Below are 25,180 nucleotides of genomic sequence, written 5' to 3'. Positions count from 1 at the left end.
CACAGTAGGAGCACCCCCCCCCCCCCCCTCAACCCCAACCCTCCTCACCCAACGGCACAGGGAGCACAATGACAGGGGAGTCCCAGGAAAACAGCAGTCAGGGTGTGTGTGTGTGTGTGTGTGTGTGTGTGTGTGTGTGTGTGGATGTAGAACCACTGACCTGCCTGTCATGCCTACGTTCTACAGAAGACTGTATTATGTACCAGAGGGCTTTACCCCAGTAATTACTTTATTACTGTCTTAGGGTTTGGAAGTCTGAGTGATCAGAATACTGCCACCTTAGTTCACTACCATGTGTTCCAAATTGTGCCTGGGGAACTACAGCCGCGTGACAAGATTATGGCTGTATTCTGTTATGGGCCTGTGAAAAAGATGCAATGTCGGCGTATAAACTATGGAGCCATTTTTCGTTATTCTTCTACACCAGTGGTTCCCAACCCTGGTCCTCAAGTACCCCCAACAGTGCATGTGTTGCAGGTCTCCACACAGAATCACAAGTGCTATAATTATCTCCACCTGTGGATCTTTTCAAATGTGCCTGAATAATGAGCGCACCTGCCGGGTGACCTGGAAAACATGCACTGTTGGGGGTACTTGAGGACCAGGGTTGGGAACCATTGTTCTACATGGAGCATGCTGTCAGGATTCCGATAGTCATTACAGAGACATCGGAATCACGACTGTTAAAACCCTGACAGTTGGGATCCCGACTGATGAGCTGTTCTCCAGGACCCCCATAGAGAAAGAATAGAATAGATGGACCACGTTACGCTCGCCCTGCTGCCTGAGTCCCAGCAGTTGGGATCCCGACTGATGAGCTGTTCTCCAGGACCCCCATAGAGGAAGAATAGAATAGATGGACCACGTTACGCTCGCCCTGCTGCCTGAGTCCCGGCAGTTGGGATCCCCACTGATGAGCTGTTCTCCAGGACCCCCATAGAGGAAGAATAGAATAGATGGACCACGTTACGCTCGCCCTGCTGCCTGAGTCCCGGCAGTTGGGATCCCGACTGATGAGCTTTCTCCAGGACCCCCATAGAGGAAGAATAGAATAGATGGACCACGTTACGCACGCCCTGCTGCCTGAGTCCCGGCAGTTGGGATCCCGACTGATGAGCTGTTCTCCAGGACCCCCATGGAGGAAGAATAGAATAGAGGGACCACGTTACGCTCGCCCTGCTGCCTGAGTCCCGGCAGTTGGGATCCCGACTGATGAGCTGTTCTCCAGGTCCCCCATAGAGGAAGAATAGAATAGATGGACCACGTTACGCTCGCTCTGCTGCCTGAGTCCTGGCAGTTGGGATCCCGACTGATGAGCTGTTCTCCAGGACCCCTTATAGAGGAAGAATAGAATAGATGGACCACGTTACGCTCGCCCTGCTGCCTGAGTCCCGGCAGTTGGGATCCCGACTGATGAGCTGTTCTCCATGACCCCCATAGAGGAAGAATAGAATAGATGGACCACGTTACGCTCGCCTTGCTGCCTGAGTCCCGGTAGTTGGGATCCCGACTGATGAGCTGTTCTCCAGGACCCCCATAGAGGAAGAATAGAATAGATGGACCACGTTACGCTCGCTCTGCTGCCTGAGTCCTGGCAGTTGGGATCCCGACTGATGAGCTGTTCTCCAGGACCCCCATAGAGGAAGAATAGAATAGGTGGACCACGTTACGCTCGCCCTGCTGCCTGAGTCCCGGCAGTTGGGATCCCGACTGATGAGCTGTTCTCCAGGACCCCCATAGAGGAAGAATAGAATAGATGGACCACGTTACGCTCGCCCTGTTGCCTGAGTCCCGGCAGTTGGGATCCCGACTGATGAGCTGTTCTCCAGGACCCCCATAGAGGAAGAATAGAATAGATGGACCACGTTACGCTCGCCCTGTTGCCTGAGTCCCGGCAGTTGGGATCCCGACTGATGAGCTGTTCTCCAGGACCCCCATGGAGGAAGAATAGAATAGATGGACCACGTTACGCTCGCCCTGCTGCCTGAGTCCCGGCAGTTGGGATCCCGACTGATGAGCTGTTCTCCAGGACCCCCATGGAGGAAGAATAGAATAGATGGACCACGTTACGCTCGCCCTGCTGCCTGAGTCCCCGCAGTTGGGATCCCGACTGATGAGCTGTTCTCCAGGACCCCCATAGAGGAAGAATAGAATAGATGGACCACGTTACGCTCGCCCTGCTGCCTGAGTCCCGGCAGTTGGGATCCCGACCTTGGCCTAATGACTGTCAGAATCCTGATTGTCGGCGCGCTATACCCCACCCTTGCGGTGGCAGTTGCAGTTTGCATTATTCACAGAGAGCAGCTACATCCTGTGGCCAAGCTGTTCAGCCATAGGATTACTCAGAAGGCCGATTACCAACTGACTTGCGTCATGATATCTTCGCATTTAAGTGGTGAATCTTAGCCTTCTCCAGTGGATGTCTCTGTACCGTTCCCGGCGGCTGCAACACCATAGCTGCGCACTGAATTGCAGCTGCCAAGGCATTTGTGTACATCTCCGAATCAGGTCTTATGTGAAGGAGGTTACATAATGGGCCCAATGCGGACCTGATCGCTGGTCTGCGAGTGTCCAGAGCTCCGTGATCAGGTAAACACCACCCCAAATCCCCAAATGGTGAGGTGTTTCGGTACAACGCGTGGTCTATTGTTCCTTCTAGGAACCAAATGGGGCAGGGTGCTGGTGTATTTGGGGCAGCATAGAAAGGCGGACCGGGCACGCCGACGTCACTCATGTTGGCGTGCCCGGGCCGCCGCGTCACTCATGGGGGCGTGCCCGGGCCGCCGCGTCACTCAAGGGGGCTTGCCCAGCCGTGACTAGGTCCCTGAGCTGTCGGGATCGTCTTCTTCCATCTTCGGCGGAGCTGGGCTTCACCGGTGCACTCCGGCGGGACAGGCAGCAGGCTGTTTTAGCGGGGCGCTGCTAGGGGGCAGGGCGCATTTTGCCCTTTAAAAATCGGGCAGGGCGCAGCGCCCAGCTAAAACATCCTAGCGGGAACACTAGTGGTCCCACAGGTCGTAAAATCTGAAGACGCTGCTAACGACCAGTATGCTGGAAATTGCAGATCTTATGATAGATCTTATGTGAAATTACACAAATCATTCGTGGTTACATCGTTCAGTGTGTAGGCCCCACATCTTTCCTCCAAGACACTGGGGATGTTCAAGGGAAATTGGTCACCAATGTCTTTCAGTGCATATGTAGTCCAGTGTGTATGCGCCATTACTCAGCACTGCGAAGGCCGTGGGGAAAAGGAGGCTGCTGATGACCTCAGCGACCCTCCCTTCCATCGGCTGGGCACTGACCTATTGATCTACGAAGTGGACACGGAGTTCCTGCTCTTGCATTAGATAATACCAGAAGCAATAAAATAAATATCTATAAATTGTATTGCTTCTGGTATTATCCAAATGCACCGAAAGCTAGTCTGCTACCTTGTGGTTGCCTCTGTGTTTATGCATGTAGTTTCACTCGCCGCCAACAGATTGTTCCAAGTGGGCTCACTAGTATCATTACTTTGAGTTCAGAAAGAACCCCATCACTTTCTTAGGAATTCTGTGGAATATTTTATTTCTAATGAAAAAACGCTGTTTCTGGAACTGCTGAAACATAGGGGGTCTCAGTCTGGAAGGTATCTGGGATGGGAGAATAGCCAGCTTGACACAGGAAATCGATTACTTTGGTCTGATGGGAAATCGTTCTAGAGCTATATGTATGCAGTAAATGTAATTGCTTCTGCTCCGGATCGCCCGTCTTTTTAGATGGGGGCAATATTCCGTTGATGGTACCGGTGGGGGCGAGTAATGGAAATCAAATTCCCTACTTTCAATTTCCTGACCGGCAGGGTTGCTCTTCCTGTGGGCAAAATGGGGATCAAAGCAATGAATGAATGTTTTGGATTTTGGTGGTTTGGACTGTGGGACAGGATTCTGGGCCCGTACTAAGCGGAGCAGGTATTTGGAAGCTAGGTGAATCGCTACGGCCTGATTCAGACCTGTTTGCCACGCTGTGTATACTTGTAGTCTAGCAAATGGGTAAATGCCAGGTGAAGTCAGTCAGCTGCCCCAACAGGCATCGAACCCGCCTGCGTTCGCAGGGGAACTCTCAGCGTTTTCATACCAGTTTTGTGGGCACGCCCATGAAACACAGGTTGTACCCCTGTCTGCCCACGGCCCCTCCCTTCCTGGAGCGAACAGCCCAGTGAGTGAATTTACCAAAGCCGCCAGCTCCCGGGGTTTGCGAATGCACAAACCTAGAACATCTGGGACGAATTCGGACCCTAACGGACGGGTCTCAGTGACCATTCACTCTCCCAGACAACCCCGATAATAGACTTGTGGGGCATTATGGGTATTCCGGATAGGTCCTGCCTGCCTGCTGTTACTGGGAACACAGATACCGTTCTTTTTGCATAACTTTCCTGTTCCCGGGTAATTTAATCTTAATTATGGGCACAATCCGGACTATGTCGATAGTCAATAGATTGACCACTATTGATCGACATGTTGTTGTTTTTTTTCCTCCTCCCCTCGGAGAAGTTGCCCTAGTGCATGGCCACATTAAAGGTCAAAATTGAGAAAAGGTTAACATTGCAATGATCGACACATCAAAGGTTGACATAACCCAATTCTTCCCATTTTATTATTTTGACTTTATCATGCTCACCATTCATACCCTGTGAGGGGACGCGCTCAAGTATCAACATTGACATGAAAAACGCATGTCCTTATTTTTATGTGTTGACATTTTCCATGTCGACCTTTGGTCTCTGTTGACCTAATGACTTTACCTAGTCATTGTCTGTGAGCTAATCCACACCCAAGCTGGACAGCATGATAACACCCACGTTGATGACGATATCCGCCTGGCCTGAATGAAGAGGCGGATGGGGAACAGTATGTAAAGGGCAGCATAGCGCCATGTGCGAGTGTACCGGCGTGTGCGTCTGGATTATTCATCACTGAAGTGCACTTGTCAGTACTATGTATGAGCAATAAACACCATTCTGCTTACACGGCCAGGCATGGTCGCCTGCTGTAACATAGGATTGCACGGATGTCCTTTGTTGAACCCAGCGTCTGGATTTAGCAATCCTGCAGTCCTGATCCTAAGTAAGCAGGAAGAACCAGCCATAGTCTCTGTCTGTCTGCTATGGCTAAAAAGGATTTAGGTCTAAGAGCCGGTTTAATTTGGTTCTTGACTCTGCCCCCTCACTTGAGTTAAATGCACTTGTGTAATAAAGTGGGGAGGGGGTGTTACAGTGCTGAGACTGAGCTGTGTGTGCTCCGTCTCCCAGGGAATGTCTGTCCTGTCCCCTGAATGAATGAGTGTCCCCTCCTCCAGGTGTGCGGTTTGGGAAACACCTTATGAGCTCGCACTTGTGACAAGACAATCCGGTTTATTAGCATGGCCATGAATGTTATTGTGTGGGAGCAGGAGAGGACACGTGTCGCTCTTTATTTATATGGGAGTATCTGGCCTCTTCCACCATTCTCCAGCTCGCACTCACTTTGGGGCTGATTCACATCCGTTCATTCGGCCCTGTTTTCGCTGGTGGGGGCCTGTGCGTTCATACTGTGAGGGGAGGGAAGGGGGCTCTGGAGCAGGGGAACGGCTAGCATTTTATGGTCAGTGTCTGCCCCCAATTTGACTATCTGTTGGCACCTGAGAAGTAAGTATGGACTTACTTTTCAGAGCGGAGGCTGAAGAAATCAGTAAGTGGTCAGCAAACAGGTCTGAATCAGGCCCTTTGTCTTCTGTCCACCCTAATGATCCATTTATAGGCGACCCACAGCCGCTACGATTCGGCCTCCAGTGTTTGGTTGGACGTAGAAAGGGAATTGAGGTCAGACCTTATGACAGATTCTCTGTCATGGTGTACGTCACGGATGAGGAACCTTCGGCGCTGCAGCTGTTGTTGAACTACACATCCCAGCATGTACTAAAAAAAAAGAGCGACAATTCCAATGAGCTCTCGGAAGGGAATACTCAACCCTTACATCATGTGCACAGCGGTTTAGAAAAATAAGACGGCGCTGTAGGAATTACCCTAAATAAAAGGAAAAAATGAAAGAAAATTCGTAGCAATAATTAAGAATCGCATATACAACGGCCGGCCGGACATCGTTCCAATCCATAATAATTCTAAAACTTAGAAATAATGTAGCAGCATCAGTATACAGGTAAAAAAAACCTGATTGTTCTCTAACGCTACAAAGTAACAGCAGCCGTTCAGTTGCAAAATGATTCCCTTTCTATAATACTGGAAATGTACATTTTATGGAACTACTAAACGCACAAGACTGCTTATAATAAAAATAATAATACATATTTTGCTTCAATAAGCATCTAATACCGCTTTCACACTACCAAAACGTTTAAAAAACTAGTATTTTTAAACGGTATTTAAAACGGGTCTGAGCCTTCACATTGCAGTAGATTACCGTTTTAATACCGTTTAAGTACCATTCACATCAGTCAACCCGTTTAATCCCCTGAACACGTTACAAGGCAGAATGCAGGGGACAGCCTATCACAGGTCTGTAGTCTGTTGTTTTTACTAAATACCGTTTCTGAGCCATTCTCACTGCATAAAACACGGCTCTGAAACGTGTAGGACTCTGCTTTTTAAACGTGTTGAAATACGGGTTATCTTTAACCTGTAAATCAACTCTGGCGCTTTCCCACTGCAGCCTTAAATGTTTTAAAATGGAAAAAAAATGGCAATATACCGTTTAACAAGTGCGGTGTGAAAGGGGTATTATACTAACTGAATTGGGAGTAAGGCTGTGAGAGAGACTGAATGTACTACAGTAATTCACAAGTGAAACCAAATACGTTTCCGTTCTTATAGAAAAGGACACTGTTTGCAACTGAACTGCTGCTGTGACTGTTACTTTGTAGCGTTAGATAACAATCAGGGGTTTCTTCCAGCTGTATATTGATGTCTACCGCTACATTCGATCTACGTTTTAAACTGATTATGGATTTGAATTAATTGTGCACGCCCGGCCGTTTTATGTGTGAATCCTAATTATTGCTACAAATTTTCTTTTAATACATTGGTTTTGGGTAATTCCAACAGAGCTGATTTATTTTTCGGAACATCCCAGCATGCTCTGCAACCGTTTTAGCATGGCCAAATAGAAAAACTGTAGCAGGATATGCTGGGATGTGTAGTTCAACAACAGCTGGAGGGAAGTTACCCATCCCTGGTCTAGATAAATCTGTTGACACACCAACAGTAGTAGTAGTTTGTTTATTTATAAGGCACCACAAAGTGTCCGCAGCGCCGTACATAGCAAACAAAAAACAAATTACAAGGTAACGTACAGGGTGTGTTGATAAAATACAGCATAAATAGGGGTATAGCTGGTAGAACTAAAATCAGTGGTTCCTGGGTTGGGAGGGAATAAACACCTTGGGTGCAATGGGGGAAGCTCTGTACTATGGCTCTGATTCTGGTTGACTGGGTAAGCTGGGAAGCTCGCAGCTTACGGAGCCCTAGAGGGCCTGCCCTGCCGCCCCCCACCACCACCGTATCCATGTGTCAGGAATTCCCTCGCACGTGCCCACAGCAGGAGAAATAATTTGATGGTTGGGGAATTCCATAAACCTAAATGGTCCTATGGACCACATGTCCTATCCTGGGTACATGCAATAACAATAGCTTCAATGAAATATCTCAACGTATATTTGTGCTATGGTGGGCTATACTTCAATGAAAGTCTGCGGCACCACCGCAGATGACTTTTTATGGCAAAGTCCCAAGATAAAGTGCAAGTGCGTCCAATAAAGTGTCCAAATGCCTTAAGGTGCTCAGTTTTTAAAGTGCATGGACATGGAAAGAACTTTATTGGACACACTTGCACTTTATCGTGGGACTTTGCCGTAAAAAGCCATCTGCGGTGGTGCCGCAGACTTTCATTGTATAGCCCACCGTAGCACCAATATATAGCGAGATATTTCATTGAAGCTATTGTCCTTGAATGTACCCAGGATAGGACGTGTGGCCCATAGGAAATTTGGGTACTTATGTATTATCTGGGCTCCCATGTTAAATGCACCCCATTTTTTCATACCCCTACTATCCAACTACGCATGGAGTTGATTTTATATAGTGTGGCGAGCGCAGCGAGCCACCGTGCCCGAAGCGTGGCGAGGGGACGCGGTCTCATAAGAAAAACGGGAGCCCAGATATTGCATAAGTACCGAAATTTGTTTTACGTTTGTGTTTGAATGTTTTCAATAAATTCATGCAATTTGGGCCTTGAACGTCATTTAAGAAGGTTGCGCCCAACTAAACATTATTACTGTACATGTACATATAGGAGGGGGTGTACCCCCTTTTATTTTTTAGTAGGGTGCACCTTAATTTACTGCGCTTCTATTTTCACAACCCCTGTTTTTGTCGTCTCTAAACACTGACCGCTTGTCAATCACTTTGCGAATAAATCCTCTGTGCATCCGCAATCTTTATTATTCACATGCGTATTGCGGCTTCGGTGCTTACACAGTGAGAAAACATTGCTCCTGGACACTACGTGCACTTCTGTCAATGTACTACACGTGGGTCGTGTTGCTGATGAGGATTGTGTGACACTTGTGCAATACTGTAAAGAAACTTATCTCCCTTCTTGTTTTTCTGCGCTGCAATGTCTTGTTCTTGTTCTCAATGCAGGAGAAACAGGGGGTAAACAAACGCCCCAGCCCCAGCGCACCACCCCCTACCCAGTTAAACAAGATCCAGTATGGCGGTGGGGGGCAGGTGGTGAAGAAAGAGCGCAGGCAAAGTTCATCCAGATTCAGCCTCAGCAAGAACCGAGAACTCCACAAACTGCCCCCTCTGAAAGGTAAGCCGCGAATGCGTGTCTCCACGCCGACCTCTCACCAGGAAGCTGCCGCCGATTCTGCTGCTAACAATCGCTTCCCATGGCTCCATAATACTCATTGGTACGATGGTCTTGCCTCTTTCTTTTCAGATTGTCCCCCAGGTGAGGAACGGGAAACCCTCTTTGTTCAGAAGATTCGGCAATGCTGCGTGCTCTTTGACTTTGTGTCCGATCCTCTGAGTGATCTGAAATACAAGGAGGTGAAGAGGGCGGCGCTCAGCGAGATGGTAGAATTCATTACACACAGCCGCGACGTGCTGACGGACTGCATCTATCCCGAGGCTGTGCATATGGTGAGAGCGTAGTATATATAAATACTGTAAGTGTAATGGACAGGTAACGTCGCTGACAGATCTTGGGGTACATCACTGCTAGAGCTAGTATTCAGTGCAAGGGCCCCTAATGTTCTGCAGGACATAGGATTCTGTCCAGCACACTTACTCATACTGGTAATGTCTGTCGCACACCTTTTCCTCTGTCTGTCTTCTCTCTCCCTCTCCTCCAACTCTAATGTGTTCTCCCTTTTTCTGATTTCTTTTCAGTTCTCAGTAAATTTATTCCGGCCGCTTCCTCCCTCTTCGAATCCAAGTGGAGCAGAGTTTGACCCAGAGGAGGATGAGCCAACACTAGAGGCTGCGTGGCCCCATTTACAGGTAGAACACAGTGCTATGCACTTGCTGATGATGATTTGGTGACCAGGACACAGAGTGGAGGCGGCGGTTGTCCTGAGCAAGCAGTGGCGGTTCTGCAGTGGGAGACAGGACAAACGGTTTATCTGCGACAGGCAGCGGCTGATTTGCACGGATACCTGCGAGAGAGGACAACCCGTTGTGGGGGTTTATAAGAACTGGGAGTTATCTGCTTGACCAGACCTGGCCAACCTTTGGCTCTCCAGCTGTTGTGAAACTGCAAGTCCCAGCATGCCTTGCCACCGTTTTGCTATTAGAGAATGCTAAAACGGTGGCAATGCATGCTGGGATGGGTAGTTGGAGAGCCACAGGTTGGCCAGGATGTTCTAGACATTGAGGCCTCTCTGCATTCTAGTAATGTTTCACATGTCTCTGTATAATATTTTTCTTTATTGAGAACATAGGGAGTTATTCTGGTTCACTCGGAAAGGCACAATCACTCTCTAATGGACAAAACCATGTGCCCTGCGGGTTGGGCAGATGTAACTTGTGCAGAGAGAATTAGATTTGGGTGCGGTTTGTACTTCAAACTGAGATCTATATTGCAGTGTAAAAATAAAGCAGTCCGTATTTACACTGCACAGAAACAATAAAACACCCAAATCTAACGCTCTCTGCACATGTTACATCTGCCCCACCTGCAGTGCATACGAGTTTGTCCATTAAAGAGTGATTGTGCCTTTCTGAGTGAACCAGAATAACCCCCATAGTTTATTCAGCACTGGCCGCAATCTAATTTGGTGCTGTGTATACAAGGTCTAAAGAATTTCAGCCGTCTGTCAGTCTTGGGAGAGATTCGGTTCAGCGCGATGACCTCAAAGTGTCTCCGGCGCCGCTGCAGACAGTAAATTTTACCCCCCTCTATAAGAGTTGCAAGGTTATGTTAGATTTTGGGGTTAGTGTTTGATTGCTTATAGCTCCCTTCCTTCCATTATCTGCCAGTTCTCTGCACTTACCGATGCCCCCTGTGGCTTTAAGTGCTGAAGGACGCTAGCCTACATTACCCACAATCCCCTGCTGGCTTTAGTATACATACACTGTATTTTCTCCTAGCCTCTGACCGATTAGGTTTGATGTGATGAATGGGAGACACTGACCTCTTCTGCCTCTGTCTTTCTACAGTTGGTATATGAATTTTTTCTCCGGTTTCTGGAATCGCCAGATTTTCAACCCAATGTGGCCAAGAAATTCATAGATCAGAAGTTTGTTCTGTCGGTAAGACCCGTGTCATGTGTCGTGTCTATCTTGTGGTCCATGCACGTGTGACTGGAGGGATGTGACGTGTACCGTGTGGTCCATGTGTGTGACACGTCTAGTGTGTGGTTTGTGCATCTATAAATGTGTGATGGGAGGGTCGTGGCATGTCTAGTGTACGGTCTGTGCATCAATAAGTGTGTGACGACAATGGCAAGTCTAGTGTGCATGTCTTGTGCATTTATAGGCCGCATGTCTAGTGTGTATTCCATGTGTCTGTGTGTAACAGTAGTGGTGAGTAACACACACTGGGGCAGATGTAAATGTCCAGCCAATCACCTGCTAACTGCCATGTTACAGGCTGTGTTTGAAAAGAGTCAGTAAGGAGCTGATTGGCTGGACGTTTATCTCTCCTTATCACCCTTGCATTTATCTCTTGTTAAGGCTTAATACATCTGCCCCAGTCTGTGGTCCTTGTGTCTATATATGTGTGACTGGAAGGATGTTCTGTGGTCAGTGTGTGCTCCTTGCGTCTGTTCTGTACATGTGTGACGTGTACTGGGGCGGAGGGGACATTTATATCTGTATATGTCTGACCTCTGCATGTTCCCTCCTGGGAAGCTCCTGGATCTGTTTGACAGTGAAGATCCCAGGGAGCGAGATTTCCTGAAGACCATCCTCCACCGAATCTATGGAAAGTTCCTGGGGTTACGGGCCTACATGAGAAGGCACATGAACAACATCTTTTACAGGTGCGCACACCCTAGCTGTAGAGATGTACAGGGAAATGCCTCCGCCATGGCTTATACAGTTCTGGGAAGTGGAAGATGTATCCGCCTAGTAATGGTCTGGGGTTTGGGTGCTATTGCAGGGGTGGGGGTGCGGAACAATAATAGTGGTGGCTCTGTTATTAATGGGGACAAGTAATATCTCTAGGTTATCTATCAATAGTGGGTCTGATCATCATAGCTTGGTATGGGTTATTAGGTCAAAAATGTAAAAAAAAAAACTCATGGGACTATTTTTTTTTCCTCCATGGCAACCTTTTGACCGTGTCAATTTTTTTTTATTGGTCGACCTTTTTTTGACTGTTGACGCTGTTGACCTAATGACCGCGCATTGGTTGGACCACTGAAGGTCAACATTGTTTATGTCGACACATAAAATAGGTTGACATGGCTATGGTCGACATTCAAAAAGTCGACATGAGTTTTTTTTTTAGTTTGTTTTTTAGCCAACATGTGCCAACAGACGTCCCTACCATCCACTAGGGCGTTGGGGGAGGATAGAATATCCCGAAGCATGGAGAGCGCAGCGGTACGCTATGCCGGTGTCCATGTCGACTATGTCGTCATTCGGACAGAAACATGAAAATCTAATGTCGACCTTAGTCATGTCGGCCTTCTGTGCATGCCAATCTAATATGCGTCAACCCAATGACCCATACCCACAGGGGTAGACATGAGAGGTGTTCCGTTAAGTGAGGTCACAATGCCAGATGGAAAAAATGTTTTCTGCCGTGTTCTACACAGGGGATGGGGGCAAACCAGCTCCTAGTCCCATTATTCCAGACTGGACTCGTGTCCTTACATTAGGGATGAGGAGTATTGACCCCACTGTCCCCCAATGCTCATTAAAGCGTAAAACGAATTGTAATATTAGGATAAGGGTCACCCGTGAGCGGCGTCCCTCTAGCACCCTCAGTACGGGTTAGGTGGCGGGTGCTAGAGGGACGCTGCTGAGGATTTCTATATTCTGTGTCCTCGCTGCAGGTTTATATATGAGACAGAACATCATAACGGGATTGCGGAACTCCTGGAAATACTCGGCAGGTAAATATAGGAAAGCCGAAAACGACTTTATTAGAGTGTACTGTGGGTGGTTTGAGTCCTAGATTATACTTCCCTGCATTCTTCCTTCCAAATACCCTCCAGATCCCCTCACATGAACATACCCAAGCTAACTGTTAAATAGAATGTCTGTACCATACATACATACATACATACTGTACATACCTCTAATCTCCAGCCCAGGTAATAATGCTCCAGCCCATCAGCTCCTAACTGTTAATTTACATATTGGCGCCGATTGGCTGGTGCATTATCACCTTGCACATAGTGTTCTATATGGGGATAGATATCACTTCTCCAAGCTTCATACATTTACCCCTGAGCATCTGTATAAACGTTCCTCTCGCATTCACTTTGTTCTGTCTCCTTACAGTATTATTAATGGCTTTGCACTTCCTCTGAAAGAAGAACACAAGATGTTTTTAATCCGTGTCCTGTTACCTCTGCACAAAGCCAAATCTCTGAGTGTCTATCACCCGCAGGTAATGTATCCATTTGAGCATTAAGCATTTCAATGGTCCTCTCGCTGTCACTATTCTGGACCCTGCTGGCAGGAGCAGAACCTTCCGCAACCTCTGAACCTTCCGTAACCTCTGAACTTCTGTCATCACTCACAAATGTGCTTTGTTCTGTTTTTACCTGTGATTTGTATCCTGTAGGATGGTGCATCTATGGCACTGCAGTGTGTGTGTGTGTGTGTGTGTGTGTGTGTGTGTGTGTGTGTGTGTGTGTGTGTGTGTGTGTGGCACCCCACAAATATACAGTGGTGATGGTGACTGAGGGAGTTTGAGAATGGAGTGTGTCCTGTGTATTCACAACAGAAGATCTAGAATGGAGTGTGTCCTGTGTATTCACAACAGAAGATCTAGAATGGAGTGTGTCCTGTGTATTCACAACAGAAGATCTAGAATGGAGTGTGTCCTGTGTATTCACAACAGAAGATCTAGAATGGAGTGTGTCCTGTGTATACACAACAGAAGATCTAGAATGGAGTGTGTCCTATGTATTCACAACAGAAGATCTAGAATGGAGTGTGTCCTGTGTATTCACAACAGAAGATCTAGAATGGAGTGTGTCCTGTGTATTCACAACAGAAGATCTAGAATGGAGTGTGTCCTGTGTATTTAGGAAAGTAGATCTAGAATGGAGTGTGTCCTGTGTATTTAGGAGAGTAGATCTAGAATGGAGTGTGTCCTGTGAATTCAGAATGTAAGATCTAGAATGGAGTATGTCGTGTGTGTGTGTGTGTGTGTGTGTGTGTGTGTGTGTGTGTGTGTGTGTGTTAAGGACAGTAGATCGAGAAGGGAGCAGAACCTTTGTATACAGGACAGTGGATTTAGAAGGGAGTGTGTCCTATGTGTTCAGGATAGTAGATCCAGAAGAGTCTGTATTTGTATTTAGAAGAGCAGAGCCAGAAGGGAGTAAGTTGAATGCCTTGAGGACAGTAGCTACAGACGGGAGTGGGTAATATCGCTTTCACAGTGCAAACCTGGGTTGGACCCAGGATTTTGAACCCAAATCACACGTTCTCACTCTGAAACTGGGTTGCCCTGCGTATCATAGGCAACACGGTTTCAGTGTGAAAAGGTGTGATAGTCCAGCCTATGTTTGCACTGTGAAAGCAGAATTGCCGGGTTGCCCGACCGGGTTATTCCCTTTGGTGCTTTCACACTGCACCGCAACCTGGTAATAACCCAGGTTTTAAGTGCGATATGAAAGGGGTGTAAATAGACCTGAGAACAAATGCTATGTTTCTACTGCAGTCCGTGATCAGACCGTGCATGCCTTCCCTTTAATATGGTAATATTTGCTGACCTGTGTCTGTTCTCTCCTACTAGCTGGCTTACTGTGTGGTGCAGTTCCTGGAGAAGGACAGTACCCTCACTGATCCCGTAAGTGCATGCCTCTGTGCCTCACTCACACTAGCAAGGATAGCGAGCTGCGGAGCCATGTGAAGGGGGCAGGAATATTTGAATGTGTTCTGTCTCAGTGTCTCCCATTCAGAGGAGTAAAGTGTAGAACAGCGACAGGCCATGTCTGACACTACAGCTATGAGGAACTGCACACCCCAGCATGCTCTGGCAGTTTGAGCTTGCTAACAGCAAAAATGAGGCAGTGCTTGCTGGGACATATAGTGCCACACATTGCCTAATCATGGTGTAAGCATAGGGAAACCGTACACAGGCAGTTAATACAGTACATATGCTTACACAAGATTCTGATATAATTTACAAAGTAATATGATGCATGTATGGATCAAAGATGGATTGGAAGTGGCGCATTCTTGCCTTCCATAATCCTGAATGTTGCTATGTCTCCTGCCCCTCTGGAGGATGCTGGCAGAGCATTAATCCCCCCCACAAGTTAATGCTGCAAGTTACAGGCTATTAATATAGACTGCAGTCATAAGAACCTTGGCACTCCAGCTTTTGAACTACACATCCCAGCATGCCCTGCAACAGTTTTGCTATTTGGTCATGCTAAAACTGTTGCAGGACATGCTGGGATGTGTAGTTCAACAACAGCTGGCGCGCCAAGGTTCCCCATCACAGAGATTACACGAGATAGTTATATACTCTACTGTGCGTATAAACAGATTTCTGGATAATGCAGAGGCCAATAAGCAATTCTTCCACACTAGGGATTGGCGGGATCTCAGGATTTGGCCCCAAAAACACCCGGATTTCAATCCCGGGATTGGAGTTTCCGATCCCAGGATTTCAGTATTGGACTGCGCATGCGCAGTCTAATGACGGACAACGTCTGAGCACTCACTCAGATGCTGCCCGACTGTTCCCAATGCCCAGCCTGTGGCTCTGCGCAGCATGCCGGTCAGTGGTCACACGGCACAGACCAACCAGCAGCACTGCTGAAGGCCAAACAGCCGCTCCTACATCGCTCGCCGGCCCAGCTCCCAGCTACCCGGTGCTGTGCTTCAACTCAGCAGCACAGCTTCCCGGCCTGGCACTCAGCCTCCTGCCCACCTGCACAGCTCTTGGCTGCTCCCGCCCGCACCCTGCCATGAAGGTAAATATGAGGGGCAGCCGGGGCATTTTTTTTTTTTTAATTCGGAAAGCCGATCCTGGGAATTTCGGGATTGGGCATTTTTTCAATCACGAATTCCAGGATTAAAAAAAATTCCCTGGGATTGGCATCCCTATTTACCTTTTGTGGCAGTGGACCCAATTCTGTTGTCTTTTCTTTATTTCGGGAAAGGGGGAGCGACCTGTCTAGTAGTATCTAGCTATCAAAGGATAAAGAACAAAGAAGATCTGTCGGTGCACTCTGGAAACTAATGTAATGTTTGGCTCTGCTGATACTGAATGTTTTTATTTTAATTTTTTTATTAAAATGTAACTTTGACTCAGATGACCATAATCTGTTATGTCATTTAAAAAAACAACAACAATGGGGTGTATTCAATCGGTTCCGTTTTTTTGGCATAGTAAAGGGACAAATTGGACCCTTTCATTTGAATTGGTTCATTTTTAAATCCTTTCTGACTGAATCCTTTTGCTGGTTTTTCTTTTTTTTATTGAAAAAAATGCCTAAAAACCAGGGCAAAAACGCCCACAATTTTGCCGAAAACACGTAAATTGTTGATGCACATGTTTTTGGACTGTGCCAAATTTTTTTTCTAGCTGAAAAATCTGCACCAATTGAATACCCCTCAATATATCAAACAAAACGTATATGTAAAATATAACAAAAAATCTCCTCCAAAACAAACTTGACAAAAGATAATAATGGTACAGGGAACAGCCATTTTAAATCACTTTTTTTTTTTTTTTTTTACACTTCTATATCTTTAATTATAAATGAGTTAAACAAAAATACAAAAAAATATAAATGGAAATTAAGTGATCTAAATATATTAAAAATTAAAGTGTAAGAATAAGGACATTCAGTGTCTCCGCCGAGCCAAGCATTAGATTTGGTTTCCGGAGTGCACCGACAGATCTCGTTGTCTGATACTTTGATGACCCGTGGTGACAGCCGCGGAGTATCTGAAAGGAAGACGTAATGGAACTCATTGGACTTTTCCAGGTGATATCTGGGCTCCTGAGGTTCTGGCCGCGGACTCACAGCCCCAAGGAAGTGATGTTCCTGAACGAACTGGAAGAGATCTTAGATGTGATGGAGCCGGCAGAGTTCACCAAAATCATGGAGCCCTTGTTTCGGCAGCTCGCCCAGTGTGTGTCCAGCCCTCATTTCCAGGTAATAACTAGAACTGAAGCAAGGAAACGGCGGAATACCCGTTCTGTACTAAGGAGACAGCGGGTCACTATAGGTGCTGTCCTGGCTTATTGTACATTATACATATTCGTATATACCCCAGAGTACCTATCCCTGCACTACCCAATATAACTCTGTTACCTTGCACTACTACATCCCACCCAATATGACGCTACCTTATACTCCCCCCCCCCCCCCCCCCGTACCATGCGATGTAACCGTACCTTATACTGCCCCCCCCGTACCATGCGATGTAACAGTACCTTATACTCCCCCCCCCCCCCCCCCCGTACCATGCGATGTAACCGTACCTTATACTCCCCCCATACCATGCGATGTAACCGTACCTTATACTCCCCCCGTACCATGCGATGTAACCGTACCTTATACTCCCCCCCCCCCCCTGTACCATGCGATGTAACCGTACCTTATACTCCCCCCGTACCATGCGATGTAACCGTACCTTATACTCCCCCCCCCCCCCTGTACCATGCGATGTAACCGTACCTTATACTCCCCCCGTACCATGCGATGTAACCGTACCTTATACTCCCCCCCCCCCCCTGTACCATGCGATGTAACCGTACCTTATACTCCCCCCATACCATGCGATGTAACCGTACCTTATACTCCCCCCGTACCATGCGATGTAACCGTACCTTATACTCCCCCCCCCCCCCCCCCTGTACCATGCGATGTAACCGTACCTTATACTCCCCCCATACCATGCGATGTAACCGTACCTTATACTCCCCCCGTACCATGCGATGTAACCGTACCTTATACTCCCCCCGTACCATGCGATGGAACCTGTACCTTATACTCCCCCCCCCCCCCGTACCATGCGATGTAACCGTACCTTATACTCCCCCCGTACCATGCGATGTAACCGTACCTTATACTCCCCCCCCCCCCCCCCCGTACCATGCGATGTAACAGTACCTTATACTACTCCCCCCGTACCATGCGATGTAACCGTACCTTATACTCCCCCCCCCCCCCCCCCCTGTACCATGCGATGTAACCGTACCTTATACTGCCCCCCCCCCGTACCATGCGATGTACACGTACCTTATACTCCCCCCGTACCATGCGATGTACACGTACCTTATACTCCCCCCCCCCCCCCGTACCATGCGATGTAACCGTACCTTATACTCCCCCCCCCCCCCCCCGTACCATGCGATGTAACCGTACCTTATACTCCCCCCGTACCATGCGATGTAACCGTACCTTATACTCCCCCCCCCCCCCCCCCCCGTACCATGCGATGTAACCGTACCTTATACTCCCCCCGTACCATGCGATGTAACCGTACCTTATAGTCCCCCCGTACCATGCGATGTAACCGTACCTTATACTCCCCCCGTACCATGCGATGTAACCGTACCTTATACTCCCCCCGTACCATGCGATGTACACGTACCTTATACTCCCACCGTACCATGCGATGTAACCGTACCTTATACTCCCCCCCCCCTGTACCATGCGATGTAACCGTACCTTATACTGCCCCCCCCCCGTACCATGCGATGTACACGTACCTTATACTCCCCCCCGTACCATGCGATGTACACGTACCTTATACTCCCTCCGTACCATGCGATGTACACGTACCTTATACTCCCCCCGTACCATGCGATGTAACCGTACCTTATACTCCCCCCGTACCATGCGATGTAACCGTACCTTATACTCCCCCCGTACCATGCGATGTAACCGTACCTTATACTCCCCCCCGTACCATGCGATGTAACAGTACCTTATACTACTCCCCCCGTACCATGCGATGGAACCTGTACCTTATACTCCCCCTCCCCCCCCGTACCATGCGATGTAACCGTACCTTATACTCCCCCCCGTACCATGCGATGGAACCTGTACCTTATACTCTCTCCCCCCCCCCCCCCCCCGTACCATGCGATGTAACCGTACCTTATACTCCCCCCGTACCATGCGATGTAACCGTACCTTATACTCCCCCCCCCCCCCCCTGTACCATGCGATGTAACCGTACCTTATACTCCCCTCGTACCATGCGATGTAACCGTACCTTATACTCCCCCCCCCCCCCCCCTGTACCATGCGATGTAACCGTACCTTATACTGCCCCCCCCCGTACCATGCGATGTACACGTACCTTATACTCCCCCCGTACCATGCGATGTACACGTACCTTATACTCCCCCCCCCCCCCCCCCGTACCATGCGATGTAACCGTACCTTATACTCCCCCCCCCCCCCCCCCCCGTACCATGCGATGTAACCGTACCTTATACTCCCCCCGTACCATGCGATGTAACCGTACCTTATACTCCCCCCCCCCCGTACCATGCGATGTAACCGTACCTTATACTCCCCCCGTACCATGTGATGTAACCGTACCTTATACTCCCCCCGTACCATGCGATGTAACCGTACCTTATACTCCCACCGTACCATGCGATGTAACCGTACCTTATACTCCCCCCCCCCCCCCTGTACCATGCGATGTAACCGTACCTTATAATGCCCCCCCCGTACCATGCGATGTACACGTACCTTATACTCCCCCCCCCGTACCATGCGATGTACACGTACCTTATACTCCCTCCGTACCATGCGATGTACACGTACCTTATACTCCCCCCGTACCATGCGATGTAACCGTACCTTATACTCCCCCCGTACCATGCGATGTAACCGTACCTTATACTCCCCCCGTACCATGCGATGTAACCGTACCTTATACCCCCCCCGTACCATGCGATGTAACCGTACCTTATACTCCCCCCCCCCCCCCCCCCGTACCATGCGATGTAACCGTACCTTATACTGCCCCCCCCCGTACCATGCGATGTAACCGTACCTTATACTGCCCCCCCCGTACCATGCGATGTACACGTACCTTATACTCCCCCCGTACCATGCGATGTAACCGTACCTTATACTCCCCCTGTACCATGCGATGTGACCGTAACTTATACTCCCCCCCCCCCCCCGTACTATGCGATGTAACCGTACCTTATACTCCCCCCGTACCATGCGATGTACACGTACCTTATACTCCCCCCGTACCATGCGATGTACACGTACCTTACACTCCCCCCGTACCATGCAATGTACACGTACCTTACACTCCCCCCGTCCCATGCGATGTAACCGTACCTTATACTCCCCCCGTACCATGCGATGTAACCGTACCTTATACTCCCCCCCCCCCCCCCCCGTACTATGCGATGTAACCGTACCTTATACTCCCCCCCCCCCGTACTATGCGATGTAACCGTACCTTATACTCCCCCCGTACCATGCGATGTAACCGTACCTTCTACTCCCCCCCCGTACTATGCGATGTAACCGTACCTTATACTCCCCCCGTACCATGCGATGTAACCGTACCTTATACTCCCCCCGTACCATGCGATGTAACCGTACCTTATACTCCCCCCGTACCATGCGATGTAACCGTACCTTATACTCCACCCCCCCCCCGTACTATGCGATGTAACTGTACCTTATACTCCCCCCGTACCATGCGATGTACACGTACCTTATACTCCCCCCGTACCATGCGATGTAACCGTACCTTATACTCCCCCGTACCATGCGATGTAACCGTACCTTATAATCTCCCCCGTACCATGCAATGTAACCGTACCTTACACTCCCCCGTACCATGCGATGTAACCGTACCTTATACTCCCCCCGTACCATGCGTTGTAACCGTACCTTATACTCCCCCCGTACCATGCGATGTACACGTACCATGCGATGTAACCGTACCTTATACTCCCCCCGTACCATGCGATGTACACGTACCTTATAATCCCCCCGTACCATGCGATGTACACGTACCTTATACTCCCCCCGTACCATGCGATGTACACGTACCTTATACTCCCCCCGTACCATGCGATGTACACGTACCTTATACTCCCCCCGTACCATGCGATGTAACCGTACCTTATACTCCCCCCGTACCATGCGTTGTAACTGTACCTTATACTCCCCCCCCACCCCGTACTATGCGATGTAACTATCCCTCTCACTGCCCTTACCAGCATCATCATTTGTGCACTGATTCCCTCTTAGCACAACATGGGTCGCTGATCCTTGGCATTGTGTACTGGCCAGTCACAGCAGCGTGCCCCCCCCCCCCCAGCACTGGAATTGCTCCTCTCTCCTTAAACTGTTCTGCATAATAGAACACAAACTAAATTGTATTTTTCTTGTATGCTACAGGTAGCGGAGCGGGCCCTCTATTACTGGAATAATGAGTACATTCTGAGCCTGATGAGCGACAATGCAGCACAGATTCTGCCAATTATGTTCCCATCTCTGTACCGCAACTCCAAGAACCACTGGAATAAGTAAGTGGCTGTTTCTCAGCACAGGGATAATAAAGGTGCTGCTCTACAAGCAGCAGCACAATGTGGGGCCAAATCATTGGACCCACTGCAGTTGTAGCACAGGACCGCTTGTCACTGGGAAGCCCCCTCTCCCCTGACTGACTGCCACGTGTATGATGGTTGCTGCGATGAAGTATATAGTTCTGTGCATAGATTTGGCCTAAAAGTGATTGCTATAGTAACAGACCATTAAATGTTAGTAAGAGCTCGCTCTCTCCAGAACACTGTCCTACACCGAAGTCTCTCCATGCTCAGCTCGCAGATCACCCAGAAGGGGGTGATCACTGAAAGCAATAAACTCATTATTAGCCGTGTATGATGTTAGTCTGGTATTCAGCACCTCATTATTATTATCCCGTGTATGATGTTAGTCTGGTATTCAGCACCTCATTATTAGCCCGTGTATGATGTTAGTCTGGTATTCAGCGCCTCATTATTATCCCGTGTATGATGTTAGTCTCGTATTCTGCACCTCATTATTATTATCCCATGTAGGATGTTAGTCTGGTATTCTGCACCTCATTACTAGCCCATGTATGATGTTAGTCTGGTATTCTGCGCCTCATTATTATTATCCCGTGTATGATGATAGTCTCGTATTCTGCGCCTCATTATTATTATCCCATGTATGATGTTAGTCTGGTATTCTGCACCTCATTACTAGCCCATGTATGATGTTAGTCTGGTGTTCTGCGCCTCATTATTATTATCCCGTGTATGATGTTAGTCTGGTATTCTGCACCTCATTACTAGCCCATGTATGATGTTAGTCTGGTGTTCTGCGCCTCATTATTATTATCATCCCGTGTATGATGTTAGTCTGGTATTCAGCACCTCATTATTATTATTATCATCACATGTATGATGTTAGTCTGGTATTCAGAACCTCATTATTATTATCCCTTGTATGATGTTAGTCTGGTATTCAGCGCCTCATTATTATTATCCCGTGTATGATGTTAGTCTGGTATTCAGCACCTCATTATTATTATTATTATTATTATCCTGTGTATGATGTTAGTCTGGTATTCAGAACCTCATTATTATTATCCCTTGTATGATGTTAGTCTGGTATTCAGCGCCTCATTATTATTATCCCGTGTATGATGTTAGTCTGGTATTCAGCACCTCATTATTATTATTATTATTATCCTGTGTATGATGTTAGTCTGGTATTCAGCGCCTCATTATTATTATTATTATTATTATTATTATTATCCCTTGTATGATGTTAGTCTGGTATTCAGCGCCTCATTATTATTATTATTATTATTATTATTATCCCTTGTATGATGTTAGTCTGGTATTCAGCGCCTCATTATTATTATCCCGTGTATGATGTTAGTCTGGTATTCAGCTCCTCATTATTACCCCATGTATGATGTTAGTCTGGTATTCTGTGCCTCATTATTATTATTATTATTATCCCGTGTATGATGTTAGTCTGCTATTCAGCGCCTCATTATTATTATCCCTTGTATGATGTTAGTCTGGTATTCAGCGCCTCATTATTATTATTATTATTATCCCTTGTATGATGATAGTCTGGTATTCAGCACCTCATTATTATTATCCCGTGTATGATGTTAGTCTGGTATTCAGCGCCTCATTATTATTATTATTATCCCGTGTATGATGTTAGTCTGGTATTCAGCACCTCATTATTATTATCCCGTGTATGATGTTAGTCTGGTATTCAGCACCTCATTATTATCCCATTTATGATGATAGCACTAGTTGGCAGCTTACATTGATATATGTGTAATATTACAGGACTATGGCCCTTATTTAGATCTGATCGCAGTACAAATTTGTTCTCAAAATGGTCAAAACCATGTGCACTGCAGGTGGGGCAGATGTAACATGTGCAGAGAGAGTTAAATTTGGGTGGAGTGTGTTGAAAAATAAATGCAGCCAGTATTAACCCTGCACAGAAACAAAATAATTTACACACCTCTAACTCTCTCTTCACATGTTACATCTGCCCCACCTGCAGTGCACATGGTTTTGTCCATTTTGAGAACAAATTTGTACTGCGATCAGATCTGTATAAGGGCCTGTATGTGGACTGATTAAATGTATATACATGTTATTTTGCAGGATTATACTTGGGTTGAGCTATATACAGTGATCGGTGTTATTACATGGCTATACATTGGCTGGTACACTTGTCATATTGCAGGACTGTACATGTACTGATATATATGTTATGTTGCAGGACTATACATGGACTGATATATATGTTATGTTGCAGGACTATACATGGACTGATATATATGTTATGTTGCAGGACTATACATGGACTGATATATATATGTTATGTTGCAGGACTATACATGGACTGATATATATATGTTATGTTGCAGGACTATACATGGACTGATATATATATATATATATATATATATGTTATGTTGCAGGACTACATGGACTGATATATATATATATGTTATGTTGCAGGACTATACATGGACTGATATATATGTTATGTTGCAGGACTATACATGGACTGATATATATATATATATGTTATGTTGCAGGACTATACATGGACTGATATATATGTTATGTTGCAGGACTATACATGGACTGATATATATGTTATGTTGCAGGACTATACATGGACTGATATATATGTTATGTTGCAGGACTATACATGGACTGATATATATGTTATGTTGCAGGACTATACATGGACTGATATATATGTTATGTTGCAGGACTATACATGGACTGATATATATGTTATGTTGCAGGACTATACATGGACTGATATATATGTTATGTTGCAGGACTATACATGGACTGATATATATGTTATGTTGCAGGACTATACATGGACTGATATATATATATATGTTATGTTGCAGGACTATACATGGACTGATATATATATATATATATATATGTTATGTTGCAGGACTATACATGGACTGATATATATGTTATGTTGCAGGACTATACATGGACTGATATATATGTTATGTTGCAGGACTATACATGGACTGATATATATATGTTATGTTGCAGGACTATACATGGACTGATATATATATATGTTATGTTGCAGGACTATACATGGACTGATATATATATGTTATGTTGCAGGACTATACATGGACTGATATATATATGTTATGTTGCAGGACTATACATGGACTGATATATATGTTATGTTGCAGGACTATACATGGACTGATATATATGTTATGTTGCAGGACTATACATGGACTGATATATATATGTTATGTTGCAGGACTATACATGGACTGATATATATGTCATGTTGCAGGACTATACATGGACTGATATATATATGTTATGTTGCAGGACTATACATGGACTGATATATATGTTATGTTGCAGGACTATACATGGACTGATATATATGTTATGTTGCAGGACTATACATGGACTGATATATATGTTATGTTGCAGGACTATACATGGACTGATATATATGTTATGTTGCAGGACTATACATGGACTGATATATATATGTTATGTTGCAGGACTATACATGGACTGATATATATATGTTATGTTGCAGGACTATACATGGACTGATATATATATGTCATGTTGCAGGACTATACATGGACTGATATATATGTCATGTTGCAGGACTATACATGGACTGATATATATATGTTATGTTGCAGGACTATACATGGACTGATATATATGTTGTGTTGCAGGACTATACATGGACTGATATATATGTTGTGTTGCAGGACTATACATGGACTGATATATATGTTATGTTGCAGGACTATACATGGACTGATATATATGTTATGTTGCAGGACTATACATGGACTGATATATATGTTATGTTGCAGGACTATACATGGACTGATATATATGTTATGTTGCAGGACTATACATGGACTGATATATATGTTATGTTGCAGGACTATACATGGACT

At 46.5% G+C, this 25,180-nt stretch overlaps 1 protein-coding gene across 4 annotated transcripts in view; it reads left to right on the top strand.

Annotated features, from left to right (window-relative positions):
* Window positions 1–25,180, top strand: part of PPP2R5D (protein phosphatase 2 regulatory subunit B'delta) — a 42,484-nt gene that overhangs the window by 7,857 nt on the left and 9,447 nt on the right. For all 4 annotated transcript variants that reach the window (XM_083175324.1, XM_083175323.1, XM_083175321.1 and 1 more), the window contains exons 3-12: window positions 8,681–8,852; window positions 8,982–9,184; window positions 9,434–9,544; window positions 10,703–10,795; window positions 11,396–11,526; window positions 12,547–12,606; window positions 12,998–13,106; window positions 14,463–14,516; window positions 16,672–16,842; window positions 21,085–21,212. In XM_083175324.1, the coding sequence (XP_083031450.1) occupies window positions 8,681–8,852; window positions 8,982–9,184; window positions 9,434–9,544; window positions 10,703–10,795; window positions 11,396–11,526; window positions 12,547–12,606; window positions 12,998–13,106; window positions 14,463–14,516; window positions 16,672–16,842; window positions 21,085–21,212 (1,232 nt within the window). The remainder of the gene's footprint in view (window positions 1–8,680; window positions 8,853–8,981; window positions 9,185–9,433; window positions 9,545–10,702; window positions 10,796–11,395; window positions 11,527–12,546; window positions 12,607–12,997; window positions 13,107–14,462; window positions 14,517–16,671; window positions 16,843–21,084; window positions 21,213–25,180) is intronic.

The sequence above is a fragment of the Crinia signifera genome, chromosome 3 (genome assembly GCF_055691185.1).
Source record: "Crinia signifera chromosome 3, ASM5569118v1, whole genome shotgun sequence".
Lineage (NCBI taxonomy): Eukaryota > Metazoa > Chordata > Amphibia > Anura > Myobatrachidae > Crinia > Crinia signifera.
This window is presented reverse-complemented; position numbering and strand designations above follow the sequence as displayed.